The sequence below is a fragment of the Haemorhous mexicanus genome, chromosome Z, assembly GCF_027477595.1.
Source record: "Haemorhous mexicanus isolate bHaeMex1 chromosome Z, bHaeMex1.pri, whole genome shotgun sequence".
NCBI lineage: Eukaryota > Metazoa > Chordata > Aves > Passeriformes > Fringillidae > Haemorhous > Haemorhous mexicanus.
Genome location: NC_082381.1, coordinates 15,798,904 through 15,813,706, shown reverse-complemented (window position 1 = coordinate 15,813,706; position 14,803 = coordinate 15,798,904). Strand labels below are relative to the sequence as shown.

The 14,803-nt window shown below is 35.2% G+C and overlaps 1 protein-coding gene across 2 annotated transcripts in view; it reads right to left on the bottom strand.

Annotated features, from left to right (window-relative positions):
- LOC132341555 (uncharacterized) overlaps positions 1 to 14,714 on the bottom strand; it is a 43,732-nt gene extending 29,018 nt beyond the window's left edge. For both annotated transcript variants that reach the window (XM_059873208.1, XM_059873209.1), the window contains exons 1-2: positions 5,778 to 14,714; positions 2,234 to 4,765 (exon numbers count right to left, since the gene is read on the bottom strand). In XM_059873208.1, the coding sequence (XP_059729191.1) occupies positions 2,234 to 4,765; positions 5,778 to 5,835 (2,590 nt within the window). In that variant the 5' untranslated portion in view covers positions 5,836 to 14,714. The remainder of the gene's footprint in view (positions 1 to 2,233; positions 4,766 to 5,777) is intronic.
- Positions 14,715 to 14,803: the final 89 nt, after the last annotated feature.

Here is a 14,803-nt window from a genome sequence, read left to right as displayed (position 1 = left end):
TTGAGTAGAAGTATCTCTAGTTGAATACCTACATAGCATAGTACAACACTATTTTAATGCAGAAACTTGTAAATTGCTCATGGATCTTGTTTAACATCATACATTTCTGAAGTGGCCAATAGGTAGATATATAAACTATTTGAAGAGTAATAATCTTGCAAGATATGCATGAAGATTTTCCTGGTTTAGACTTCTTTCTAGTTAAGGCAGAATAAACTTAATTGTTGCATTATTATTTCAGATAAAACAACAATGGTAAAACAGATCTTGTATTATATGCTGTATTGAAAATGTGACTGTAGCAACTGGCAAGGACAGATAGGGAGAAAGTCCAACCTTCACAGGCTCCCTGGAGGACTGTGTAGATGTACACAGTCTGTACAGCCTTTTTCTGGCTTCAGCCAGATGTTCATCACATGTAACTCAGCAAGGGCATTCCAGGGCACTATTCCAGACCATTGCTGAGACTCAGGAAACCTATCTCTTGCAATGCCCTTCTAGCGCCCTTTGCAGGAGTCTTTTCCTCCTTGATACAATCATGAAATCCCCAGAACACTAGAGACTTCTAGATTGCCTTTCCCCCATCTTGTTTACCACAGTGGCATCTCTTCTCCACTGTTGTAGATGTTCTCATTCTTTGCTGATGAATGACACATTTACTTTCCAGTGTCACTGGATTACTAAACTCCGTAAGTCCCACACTGCCCAATGTCTTGGCAAAGTAGGCTGTAAAATTTATTCTGGATGTACACATTTATTCTTTTAAGGGAGGGTCTCCACAGCATTGCTGGGAATGAAGGAAAATCAAAATATGACCCTGGACCAAAACAGGGCCAAAGCAAGATGACAGGTATGAGTTAGAACACATGTAGATAACTCTTAGCAAGGGGCAAAAGGGAAGAGAGAATAAAAGAAGATAAAAGAAAAGAAAAATGAAAAACATAGCTCTATCCAACTTCTGTGCTGTGTCCTTAACAATTTAGGTTTAATGTATGAGAAGTCAAGGATTTCGGCATACAGTTTAATTTAGTATCTTAATTCTATACCTTGTTCTATAGAGATTTCCATTTCATCAGTTCTCTAGTTTACATATTGATACTGAGATATTGGTATCGAGATACTTATGTTGAGACACTGGTCTATATAGCAATATGAATCTATGTAGTATATCTATATAGTGTATAAAATACACCAGGTATTTTTTTAAATTTCCATTACCAATGCCAAACAAGACCACCACGGACATCATACCCGTCTTTCTGCAGGTACGGTGAACTAAAAGATTTTTTAAAAACTTCGGCTGCTTTGAACTAGGATTATATAAGACATTTTCCATAAGAAAATGTATATTTTTCAAAGATAAAAGCCTCTTAACTTCCAAATCTGCTGGAAACATCAACTTCTGGAGAGGTAAATCTGAGATATACTTGCATATAACCTGATTACTATTAAAAAAAATAAAAATTAAAGTGTTTGGAATGATATTTTTACAACACATACACACGTATGTGTGTACATATTCATAACGTAAAAGGCTCACATTGTAGTGTGCAATATCCCAGGATGGCTTAAAATTTTTTATACTTTAAAACACTCATTTAAAAAGATAAGTTATGGATATGGGTAGATGGATTATAAAAAGGCAGACATGAAACTTTAAAAAATATTAGCCATTAAAAATAAGCATTTTTCATATGCAGTTTCTTCAAACATATAAAAGAGAGGAGAAAAGAATGTTAAAGGATCCCTTATGGTCATTCTATAAAAATGTTCAGCCAGAATTAAGACCAATATGTACTCATATATAGTCAGTATTCATGTCGATCACATGGACTTGAAAGCCAGATTTATGTGGTTTTAAACACAGACTTGCGCTCTGAGTTCCTATCACGTGGCAACTGCTTTTACCATTACCTCCTGCAATGATAATTTCTTCTCTCACTAGATGTACAGGATAGGGGGGCAGTTTAATGTAAGGAAAACTGCTTCTTGATCAAAGTTGCATTCATTTTTTTGGTGTTTTTAAAATTTAGATTTCTTGGCTCTGCAAGATGGTTCCTAGAATCCTCAGCGGAATAACTGAATATTATAACCCCATGGCCAAACATATACCATAACAACATCATTGTAAACTTTTAATATACATTTATTTTCCAAGAAAAGAGATATCACAAAAGCTCCTATGCAAAAGGTGTGTAAGTGATATTAACTTGAAAAGTCTTGTAACACCTACCTTTCTGACTAATATGTCTTACTGATGATGACATATCTGCAGTCTCATAATAATCTTCTTTCATTTCAAAATTTGACTCAGTATCTTCGAAGTTGGACTTGACTAACAGAGATAGTTGATTTACTCCAGGCGCTCCTCTTAAACTGTCATCAATTGACTGTTTACTGCAAAAGTTTTCCAACCTTTGCTTAATGTTTAAATGTTCTGTGAAATTCTCTTTCTTTTCTGTGCATACTGAAAAGGTAGATAATACGGAGACTTGTGCCGAATTATTACAGCAGTCAGATTCAACATGGACATCCCCATATACATCCTGTACCTCAGAAAGGCTTTCCAATGCTTTATTCATATCATTCTCTTTGTGATCTAACAATAAGGATGACAGCAAGGATTTTTCTTGTATACTGCAGATAAGGTTAGGTTCTTTCTTCACTGCAGAGACAAAACATTCAGATATCAATGTAGTGTTGTCTTGTACAAGTCTTCCTTCTACTTCTCCAGTTATCACTGGAGGGTCAGTCAGTACTGACTGTCTCCTTTTATTTTTTACCTCAGACTCTACATAAGGTGGGTGAACATTTAACTGTGAAACTGAACATTGTTTTGGGATGCTTTCTGTAGATGCATAATTAGTACTTTCTTTATCATTAATGAATTCACCTGAAGGGCTTGTAGAAAGTGGAGAGGCTTGTACCAGGTGAGCTTTGTTTTGCCATTCAACATGCTTTTCTACAGAGTTGTACTCTGATTTCTCTTTATCTAAAACTTCAGTAGACTCTGAGTCTTCTTCCCACATGGATAGGTTTCCCAGAGGCTCTTCATGGTCATTTTCTCTTTTGTCAGGTATAGTACCACTGGAATGAAGACTCCCCATTAATGTTTCTTCTGTTTCTTCATCGTGCACCACACAGTCTACACAGTCTTTCAGTAAACAAGTGCCATCTAGATAGACACCTTCTTCAGGCTCAGATGGATAAATGGTAATGTTATGATCAAATGATGTGAAAGCATACTGATATGAAGACTTAAGACTTCTCAAATTTCTCAGTGAGGAGGTCAAGTCAGGATACTTGCAAAGGTCTGTCAGAGAGGAGGTCAAGGCAGGACACTTACAAAGTTCCTTATATTTGGTAGGAATATGTGAGTTCCTGTTATGGACATCTGCTTTGGTCTCCTTAAGCAATACATTTAAGGATGGCAGTGAGTAAAAGCCAGAATCCCTTCTAGGGTGAACTGGTGATAGTACCTCCAGGGTAGTATCTGGGAAAGACTTTCTTCTTGCTGTTTTTGGTCCTCTGTCTCTGTGTCCGTCACAGCTATTTTTTTCTTGATGTAATATATTGCTCTTACTAACACATTCTTTCCCATTGTTCGGATTATGCAAGGTATTAATAGCTACAAGACAATTAGTATTATTTATTTTTGAAAAAAGTATTTGATCCTTAGAAACATCTTCCTTTTCATTGGTATGGTCTTCATAGTCCTCTGCGTTAAGTTTACAGAAATAATTTTCTTCCCCGCAAATACTCAAGGCTGTAGTGAGACCATCAGATTCCCTTCTATTAACAGGGTAGGAAGATATGCATTCTGCAATTGTATCCAAGTGCATTTTGTCACAGTCAGCAAATTCTTTAGGTGGAGGAAGAAGTGTATATCCATCTGGGAATGTATAATCTGCTTTTTCATGGAAGTTAAACAATGACTCACAGTCTGTGTTACAACATGCCTCCGTAACAGAATAATCTGTTTCACTCCAGTACGTATCTTTGTGTTCTCTGCTCAGTGGTTTGCTCTGTGCCTGCTCACCAGCTTTGATATTAATCTTCAGATTTTTATTTCTGCTTGTATATTCCACCTGAATGTCTTTCGTTTCAATGTTCATTTCCAGGGAGGGACTTTCACTGATGGCAGTTTGAATTTTATGTATAGAGGATCCCATGTATTTCCCCCTGTGTTCTGCTGGATGTCCAGTTAAAGGGCACTCGTACTTTGAACATTTTGAACACTTTGAACATTGTCTTTTCTGGCACTGTCTTTCATGACATTTCTTGTTCTTTGAACTCTTCCATTTTCCATCCCTAACTTTTGTTCCAGAATCAAACAAAGAAGTATTCTTAATTTCTACTTCAATATTAAAGGAGCCATATTTTACTTCTGCAGAAATTTTTCCAGCAGCCAAGCTAACAGAGTCTGAAGAATCTGGTTTGCCCCACAGTGTAATTTTTCCTTTGGATGAGCCTTCTGATTCACCAAAAGTTACTGTAGCTAGGATTTCATCTTGCTGAGGTGAGTTCATTTTAGGAGTGCAGTTCTTTTCCTTCTTCCCTCCTTTTTCAATGTCTGATCCATTGTCAAAGTGTCTATATTCAGAAGCATCTGAGCTACTCTGATTCTTGTTTTCATGATCTTTTCCATCTTCTTCAGCACCCTTTGCATCCAGTGGTTCTGTGAAGTGAGACAGAGCCTCATGTGCTTTATTTTCAAGGCTTCCTACACTTTGCTGGCATTTACAGCATGATGACAACTGTGCATCTAATTTAAGGTTTAAAAAAAAAAAAGAAAAAACCATTTTCCCGTGATTTGGTAAGCAGTATCATAAATATGTGATTAGCTTTGAGATAGTTTTCATAGAAAATGCCTACACTATCTTTATGATCTAGTGTATTTTCCACATTACTATTTTTCAATTTTAGTATTAACTAGTCTTGTCATAGTTATCTGATAAGTAATGCAAAACGAGATAAACAGGGTGGGCTACATTGATTCACTCTGATCTGAGAAATTCAATATATTTGCAATTTTTAAAAATAAATTTTTCTTTTGTTAGAAGGTAAGATATTCTATTTGCTTATAATAAGAGCTACATTTTAAATTTTATTACTCCTCCTAATATTTACTTTGTTCCTGTGAACACACTGGGTCAATCAACATCTCACTCTCTGCTTGCAGTCTGGGTAAATTCTATGGAAGTTGGCTTTTTTAATCCTTTTACAGATGAGCAAACAAAGGGATTAATTAATACAATCACACAGCAGGTCAGTGGCACATTGCCAGGAGATGTGAGTCACAGCTACCTGATCTAAGTAGAATAAAATAATTGGCTGTACTAGGCAAGATTTCATGGCATTCACTCAATGACATAAAATTCTGCCTTGCTTTGTTTTTTTTAAGAAAAGGTCATGTGCCTTACAGGGTAACAGTTTAATAGTGACATCTACTTAAACAGGATTAGAACAAACTATTAAACTAAGACAACACTATGATTTACACCAAGAATTATGACATTTTGAGGCAATTGAACAACAATATATTTGGAAAACTTTTGCCAGAAATAAACAGGATAGCAGGTTAACTAAAATAAAAGAACTAGCCTCAACATTATGTAATACATTACCTATATGTATCCATACTTAAGTGTAAATATTTCCAATCTGACAAACAGCTATGGGTACAAAAGGGAATTTCTGTCTTGATGAGTAAATTAAGAATAGCTACATATGTTTCTGTTGATTATATTTTATATTAAATATTTCTGTAAACTTACATTCTCTGGAATCTGAGCTCTTTCTGTTCTTGCAGCTTTTTCTTTTCTTTCTACTCATTTCTAAGAACCAAGGGCATCTGTGTTCTAGTTTTCTGTGTGGGAGGGAAAACAATAGATAATGAGGAAGATTCTCTGGAATACTTTTGCCCTCTACTCTCAGGCTTACTAACTTGTTTTATTACAACTTGTTATAATAAAAAATAGAAAAGTTCTAAAGCAGGTACTAATGCATTTATTTATTCTTTTGGTTATTTAAGAACAACTTCTGAAGATTTTCAAATAATATCTTAAAATCAAGATCGCATGATCTCTGTTATAGGGCCTGAACCACTACCCTTTAAAGTCTGTGGAAGCTTTGAGCAGTGGGTGATCTTTTACAGTCTATGATTTTATCTGATTCAGATTTTTAGAGATTAATACTTTGTTTTAAGCATTCATTTAAAATTCAATCTTATTTATATGTGTAACAAAATACTTAATAATAATTGTTTTCTTCTCTTGAGAAGGGATTCTTTGAAGTGAGAAGTATTTGAACACCAAATACATTCATAAACATGGTCTTGGAAATCAATAGAGTTATTGTTGGGAAAAATCAACTAATCACAAGTGTTATTAGTCATAACAGTCTGTTGATGTTTGTTTACCAGAACATGCAATACATCACTGTGGAAGGAGTGCGAGTGAATTTTTAAGGCCACAAACTTACCTGGAATGATGAGGATATATGAATCTTGTTACACGGATAAAGCTTTTAAAATAATTACACTGACATTTTAAGACCCATGTTACATGTCACTGTATGCCATGAAACATAGTTAGCCAAACAACTGGGACGAAATTTTTTCAAGACACAGTCATTTCTACTTCTGAAAAATTTTAAGTTTGTGTGACGCTTGAATAACTGAATATGCCAGTATACATTCATTAGCTGGCTGCAAAATGCAGGGAATTCTCCTCTGTCTTTTTGGAAAACACTACAGGCAGACTGTGAAAATGGTAGACTCATTTTACAGCACACACTTTGAAATGTTTACGCTCTCCGTTTCAGTTTGAAGATATACCTGTACTTTTCCCAGGAGCTTTTAGTCTTTAGTCTTTTGGCTTGACAGCCAAATCCACCAACTGAGCTCTGTTCTCAGAAGGAAAAATGAGCTTAAAAGGAAATTCAAGGCTTCAAAGGACACAGAGGCAAGAACTAGTACTGATACCTAGTACCAGTGGTACCTATTTGTAGTGTAGCACTACAAGGCAGTGCCCATAAGTTTCAGATAAAAGTCAGTATTGTCTTTAAGCGTTACATATACAATATGCCATGAGTAGCAACCTCATATTTGAGGAGTCATATGTAAGATCTGCAGATTGATACACATATTCGTGATGTTAGGAACTAAGAGAACCCTAATGTGACTGTTACAGCTGGGGTTTCAGTTATATTTCATTAAGGTGAAACTGGGAAAATGTCTTCTTTTCAAGGAACTTCCTCAGTTCAGCTTAAGGAAGATGCTACACACTCAATTCCTTCCCTTCACCTTCCTGACCTTAATGGTTATATTTCCAAAATAATACTTACATTTGGTATACTACTTTCAATTGTTCCCCGGGAATTCCATTTCCATGGGGTTTTTTTTCCCCTTTTCTATAGTAAGTGATGAAGTGGTTAACCTCAATATAGGAAATGTGATTTCTAATTGTCATTATTAAAACTTTGTTAAAAACTGTCTGCAGATCAAAACCAGCTGCCTGGTTTATTTTAGTTTTTCTTTATATTTGATGGTTACTTTTACAGTTTATGCACCACAGTTTACTCTTTAAACAAATTCTGAATTATACTGAATGCTGAATGCAAGATAAGGACAGAGACACATTTTTAGATTAAGTGTATAAGGCCTCAGTTTTAGGAAAGAATAATAGGCATATCTTAATCAGTTAGCAGTGGATCTGAATTAAGAAGGCTTTGGGGATAAAGTTTGCTTGGCTGAAGATGGAGTGATGAATAAAAAAGTACCTAAAGTACCCAAAGGAATCACTGCAAGAAAGATGCTTGAATATTAAGGAGATAGAAAGGACTGTGGATCAGTTATAAAGAAAATCATATTGATTTCAGCTTCTCCTCATAGCTGAAATGTCCAGTTTTGCCAGGTTTTGCAAAGATAGAATATAATTCAACTTTGCAGAATAAATTCTGTGTCTGAGATGAACAACAGGTCTATTACTACTCAAATTTATGTGTATTTGGCGTCATGGGACACTCTGAAAGTACTGAAGGTAGATAGTGCTGATTCTCTCCATGTGAGGGTTTTGGGAAATGGTCTAATACCTTCTAAAATTTAAAATTCTGAGCAAGCAACAGAAATGGCCAAAAATCACAGTTGTTTATAAAGGTAGGATTACAGATTTTGCCTTATTCTTGAAAACAAGATTTATGATACAGATTAATAGGATGATTAGGCTGTATTTTAAAAAATAATTTCTGTATTTGACAGTAAGTAGATAAAAATTATAATGATTATTTGCACTGTCACTTGTGATTAGTTTTACTAACTAATGTTTTTATTATTCAGTCTATTAGCTCTTGGATATTAATTATAGTATTTACATATTACTTTTACGGTACCTTACAGTGTGTTAAATTGTTGATACCTTAAATATAAAAAAAACATTGGAAACAACTTAATGCATATGCAAATAGTTTTGCTCCCCATACTACATTTCTGTATATTCATTTATCCCTTCTTCTGTAAGGTCTACCATATCAGAAGAGGCACCCCTTCTTTGCTTTTTGTTCATTCTACCCACAGATTGTCTTGGTCTATTTTTGTCTCATTGGTCCTGGGGCTGAGACGTGATAAGAGAATTAGGAATCTCATCAGCTTGAATCCTACTCATGAGTAGACCTATAGACTTGAGCAAGGATTAGTTGTATGCATCAGGTCTGGAGGGTAAGAGCTTTCCTTAGGAAATATTTTGTCCACTGCTGGACACTAGATGCACAAGAGACAAATTAGCTTAATTGGGAATAGAGGCATTCAGCATTTGCCTGGCTGGAAGCCAGAGTCTATTGACATAGTTTCTTACATGATAAATTACTCTTAGTACATAGATTAATGCTTGGGTTAGCTCAGAATAACAACATCCTAATTTTGAGTAAAAGATCAATCTAGAAATGTTTGTATTTATATTTATATCCCACTATAAATACAGGTAAATCTCTATCTAGAACGTATTTATTTTCATTGTTGATAACATCTGTAATGCTGTTTCCTTCAGGTTAATGCAGATGATGACAAGCTCTGTGATAATGAAAGCAAAAACAAAAAAACCCAAACCCAAACCCAATGTAATGAATGGCATTGAATTCATCTTGTTATGCAGGAAAACTTAAAAACTCTGATTGGAAGTAAATTTGAAAACACAGGAGCTATTTTGCTCCTGTTTATATATTTATATAGTGGAGATTTTATGTGAAATTACATGTGTTCTTTAATTTTCTAAACAACCATGTTCAGTGAACCTATAAAGATGAGAAAGTCAGAAAGGACAAAAGAAAAAAAATAAAGGAAACTACAGAGAATATATTTGCTAATGCTGAATCAGAATAGTGTGACTACACAATAAATTTGAAAAATATTTTAAGTTCTTTCAGGATAATATAAACTATCCTTTGAGGTTGTAAGTCTCTTTCTTATAATTCAGAATGCTATGCTATTCATAGCCAAAACCTATGAAGGTTTTGGCTATTAATATATTCAGTGGCACCTCACTGAATACCTCCCTACTGAATTCTACAGTGCTCACACACTTTAGAATAATGATGTCACAGCATACCAAAACAGGCCTTTCTCAAACAAGAATATTTTGCTTCTCTTTCCTTCTGCATTTCAACATTAAACCCTTCCATCTGTTTCCTTCCTTTTGACACAGAATCCTACTTTTTTGTTTGTTTCTCTAGATGAACTTAGTAACACTGAATTTAATTCTCATTTATTTCCATTGTGTCTATTTGTATTTCACAACATTCTTCTATTCCATACTAATTATTGCTTTGACTTTGCTTCTCAAATTACTAGCTCTGAGTGGTCCAGTCTCTCACTGCTTAGCTCCTCTCCTCTAATTACTAAAGTTTGAGCTTTCCAGTGTGAATTAGAATATCACAGAATGGGTCAGGCTGGAAGGAAACAAAGATCATCTCATCCCAACACCACTGACATGGACAGGGACACCTTTCAGACCAGGAAGACAAGGTATCTCAAGGTTTCTCAAAGCCTTGAACACCTCCAGGGATGGGGTATCCCCAGCTTCTCTGAGTGACCTGTTTCAGTGCCTCATAGTGAAGTAACTGACATAGTTAAAACCATAGAAACTCTAAATAGAATCATCCAAAGTCATCTGAGATTCTCAAATATGTCTAGGCAAATGCTAACGTTTACTACTTGATTTCTTCTTTTTATTTTCTGTACTGATTGTGGTTTGTGGCATTTTCCCTGCTTTAGATTTCATACACTGGGGTAGGCGCGCCACATATAATTTACAATGTCATTAGAATGAGTAGTATAGGAGAGTGTTGAGTTCCACAGAGAGTAGGCAAAAAGGGCTCATCACTGATTTACCTTTTACTTATCTCACTGAAATACATCTTATTGAAATATCTTCTAGTTTTGCCTTTTTCTCTTTATCAAGCTTCCACTAGAATTGTATTTGAATAATTTCTGAACACACATTTCTGAAGTGCTATAGAACATATTTCATGTCAAAGAATGCTTATGTCAAACACATAAACAATGCGTTATCAAAAATGCCTATCTTAGCAGTGTTTCTCACTCTCTGCCTCAGCTGGAATGGATCCTGTCTTCACTTGCTTAGTTTCACCTATGTATTTTCTTGAAAAAACAGGCCTTTACAAAAGTGTCTGCAAAATGTCTAGAAAAAAGGAAGAAGGCAGCCATTTACAGGGACTGTAACAGTACCATATAGCCCTTTGAACTCAGTGGATATATGGCAGTATACACTTAGCTCTGAGAACAGAGCATCCAAAGGAAACACACAAAAAACCATGGATTAGTGAGGTCAATCTGGAATAGGTGTTTTAATGGGATCCCACTGATTAACCATTTTGTCATGAACTGTACTATTGTTGACTGTGCTCATAAAACCTTAAAATCCTTGCTTGAAAAACAAGCAAGAGGGGGGAGTTGGGGTACCCTCATGAGCTAAAGCCTTGTAGGTTCTCAATTTTTAAAATTGCTATGAGACGGGACAAACTGCATGTAAAAGGCAGTATCCTTTCAACATGAAGGCCCATCTAAAACCTCCTGTGATGGTAAAGGACCTACTGACTGCAGAATGGAAAGGACCACTAGACTTGTTGACATGGGGGAGGGGCAATGCCTGCATCTCCACAGCCCATCATATGCAGTGGATTCCATCATGGTGTGTGCAGCCTTTTGTCACACCACCCTGAATTGATGTGTATATAGTTACTATGTTATAAGCCTATGTTACAGTTTTTGAAAAGTTGCTATAGTTATTATTGTTGTCACTGTAATTAATGTCTTAGGAGTTGTTTAGGTTTTTCCTAGTAGGTTTTCGTTGCTTAATAAAAAGATTTTATGGGGTGATATATTATTATGGGGTTATATAGGATATGGGGTTATAATTATTAAAGTTGCTAAGGCTTATGCTCATCAGAAGGTCCCATGGGAATGGCACAGTTGCAGGCTGGACAGTTGGAAGTCAGTTGAGAGGTTAGAGGCAGTCATGAGTGAGGAAAAGAGTCAGCTGGAAGTGAGATTGTGATTGGTTGGAGAAATGCGTGGACAGTGCATGAGCTGGAAGATGATTGGCTGGAGGAACACATGGAAAGCTTACGAGCAGGAAGCTGATTAGATGATAGGACACAAACAGCAGCACTGCAGCTGAACCAGCCAACCGGTGCCTTCTTTCTGTTAAGTCTCAGTTTGGTTTCAGTTATGTCAGGTAGAGATTAAAGGTATAAAAAGGGTGTGATTTTTTAGAATAAAGGGATCTCCTTCAGATGCATAAGGGGGTCCTTGTCACTTGTTCCTCACTGCTACAGTAGCACTTTAATATGCACACCAAATCAGGATCCTTTTTTTTTCAGATTACGAAAAGATTGCAAACACCAGTCAGTATATCTTTGCTTCTGATTGAGATGGAAGGTTACTGTCTAAACAACTAAGACTATCACATATGCCATAAATCCACATATTTAGGAAAACCAAACCCCATGTAATTAGATTTTGCATTATTTTTTACTTTTCTACAAGCAGAAATGGACACAATATAAATTGTTCAACAGATTTTCACCAATCTTCTGAAAAGAAATAATAGTTATATTATTCTCTCTATTTAATTATAGATTAAAGCTGTCTCCCTGCAGGCGCCTCACTTTATATTCAGAAAATGTTACTACAATCGCAGTCAGTCAAATGTTTTCAAGATTATTTTAACTCAGCACTAAAAATGCAAGTGCCAGCAAAGTTGCAGTGAAATACAGATTAGCAATCATGGGCTGTATATACATAGGCATTTCCACCTTTTTAGGGAGAAGTGAAGTCAGTTGTTTATTTTTTAACTCTGCTAAATCATATGTAAAACTTATGTCCTGTAAAGTTCCTGTCTACTTACTAAGTAAATTTGCTTTTTGGTTAATTATTTTTAGCTTTTGCAACAGAAGACAAAATAACATATTAACAAAGATAAACATTTATTTTAGATGTTGGAGATACTTAATTTTTGCAGCAGCATTTTTCATTTTTACCTTCATTTTAAAATGTGCACTGCCTTACACTACAACAGACTAGTAGGTAGCCTCTGTGCTGTAAATAGTCTATAATACATTCCATCATTATTTTAATGTAATTACTAAATAATATTCCACACTTTACTACAATGGATGTTCATGTATTTATTATCATATAAGTAAAAACATATTTATAACTAGAGAACAGAATTTGCTGTGCATGACCTCTCTTTTCTACTGCATAAAATAACTTTCCTTCATCAAAAGCGCTGAAAATGTATTTTGAAAATCACATAAACTTCTACTTCTGTTTACATTGTTGGACATCTGCTATTCCTGTTTCAGAGATGAAAGGAAAACCTCCTAAACTGAGTTATCAGCTGGGTTAGCCTGTTCATGTCAGTGAGTTTGTCATTCTGGTATTTAGAGTGCTATCTATGGAATTCATGCTTTGCCAGTATCAAAAATGACAGCAGCAATGGGAAATATCCTGCAGAAGTGAAGCAACAATTGATAGTGAAAACTAGGAGAAATCTCACTATAACATACATAAACAATAACAACCATTTCTAATAATAAAACGTAGTTTCTATACTGAAAGATGTTGCTGTCAGTGTAACATTATAATTCTTTCTCAGCCTCTGAATTAATCCAATTTATCTTGAGCACCAGAATTCCTCGTCCCTCTTAACAGAAATCAGGTAAATTCAAAGTATTTGCTCATACTTGGAACTCAGCCCACCAAAAAAACCCTGCAGAGTAAATGGACACTATAAAAATTTTATCTGAAAATGAGGTAGGTTTTTATTTTCAAAATGTCTGGAGTATAAAATATAAATTACCATTATGTATGAAAAATATGCCATTGTTCATAGAATGCAATATAGGCAAAATCTGTCACCCCATCCTAACTTCTAGGATTTGATTTCTGGTGTCTGAAATGGGAACCATATTTTCTGACCGTGCAGTTTCCAGGGTCACTTTCTCCAGACAAGCAATTCACACAAAATAAGTAAGGAGCAATTTAGACTTAAGAGTGACAAAAGAATTTGAGACACTTATTTCATACACTCTTTTTAAGCTTTGGCAGAGGTCTTGAGAAAATACCTATATTTCTTAGCTGAATGTTAGAATGCTTCTCTCTTTAGAAAGAAGTAGGGATATACTTTACCAAAGCTAGACGAGTTTGCAGGATGATGAAATGGTAGGAAGAAAAAAATTACTATCCAGGCTTATTTAAGTGCTGAAAAATAAAAATGTAAGCTTCCCTAGCCAACAGCATCCTCTTCTCTCAACTCAACTCTCAATATTCCTTCTTGACTACTGATTCTGTAGTCTTATCATAGCACTCTTCATAATCCAGTGTGAAATGTTGGTTGCAGAAAGGTAAATACTTCTAACAAATGCAAGTTCATACAGGTAGGCTTTAATTTCCAAAATGATATACCACTAAAGTTAAAGTACTTATATGCTAAAATAAGATAACCAATACAGATTTAGGAATCAAATATCCATCCTAAAAATCTATCATTTAGGGAAAAAAAGTCATATTTTCTTACCGTGAAAAAAAATCTGCAGAATTCCTATTTAACAAAATCTATGAGGAATTGTAACAATTAGTAGCTACAGAATACTAACTACAATAGTCTAACTTACCAGAAAATGGTTTATACTCACCATTGCCATGAGCCAATATTCATTTTTCTCAGATGCTTGTTGTTACGGACTAACTGAATGAACAGTTTGCTTTTCTAAGCTCATGAAGGATGGGTAGGCTGTCTTGCTAAGGCTTAATAGGATGACAAGCTCAATTTTTTTTTTTCTTTAGACCTACCCCCATCAGTACCATCAAACCCAGTCAGCAATGATATACAGTATTTACATATTCTTCAAATGAAGCAATAAAGGACTACCACTTATTTAACTCTTTACAGCTAAAGCAGATAACAAAAATAACAAGTAAATTACCCAGCAGCTACAAAATGACAGCTCAGTCTGGAAAGTCTTAATCAATCAGATACCTAAATTAAAATTAAAGATAAAAGAGGGAGCAATGTTCCAGCCTTGTTCCACTTCTTTTTCTATTTCTGTCTGCTAAGCTCAGAATCTGATTAGTATATTTAATTCCATGAAGCATCATGACTGGTCTACCTTTAATCACCCTGTTGACATCCACCCACTTTTCCCTCACATCCTGCAGACTTCAACGTAATCATTTACTGACTTGCCAATCCTCCTATAGAAAATATAATGCTAAAATTATAGA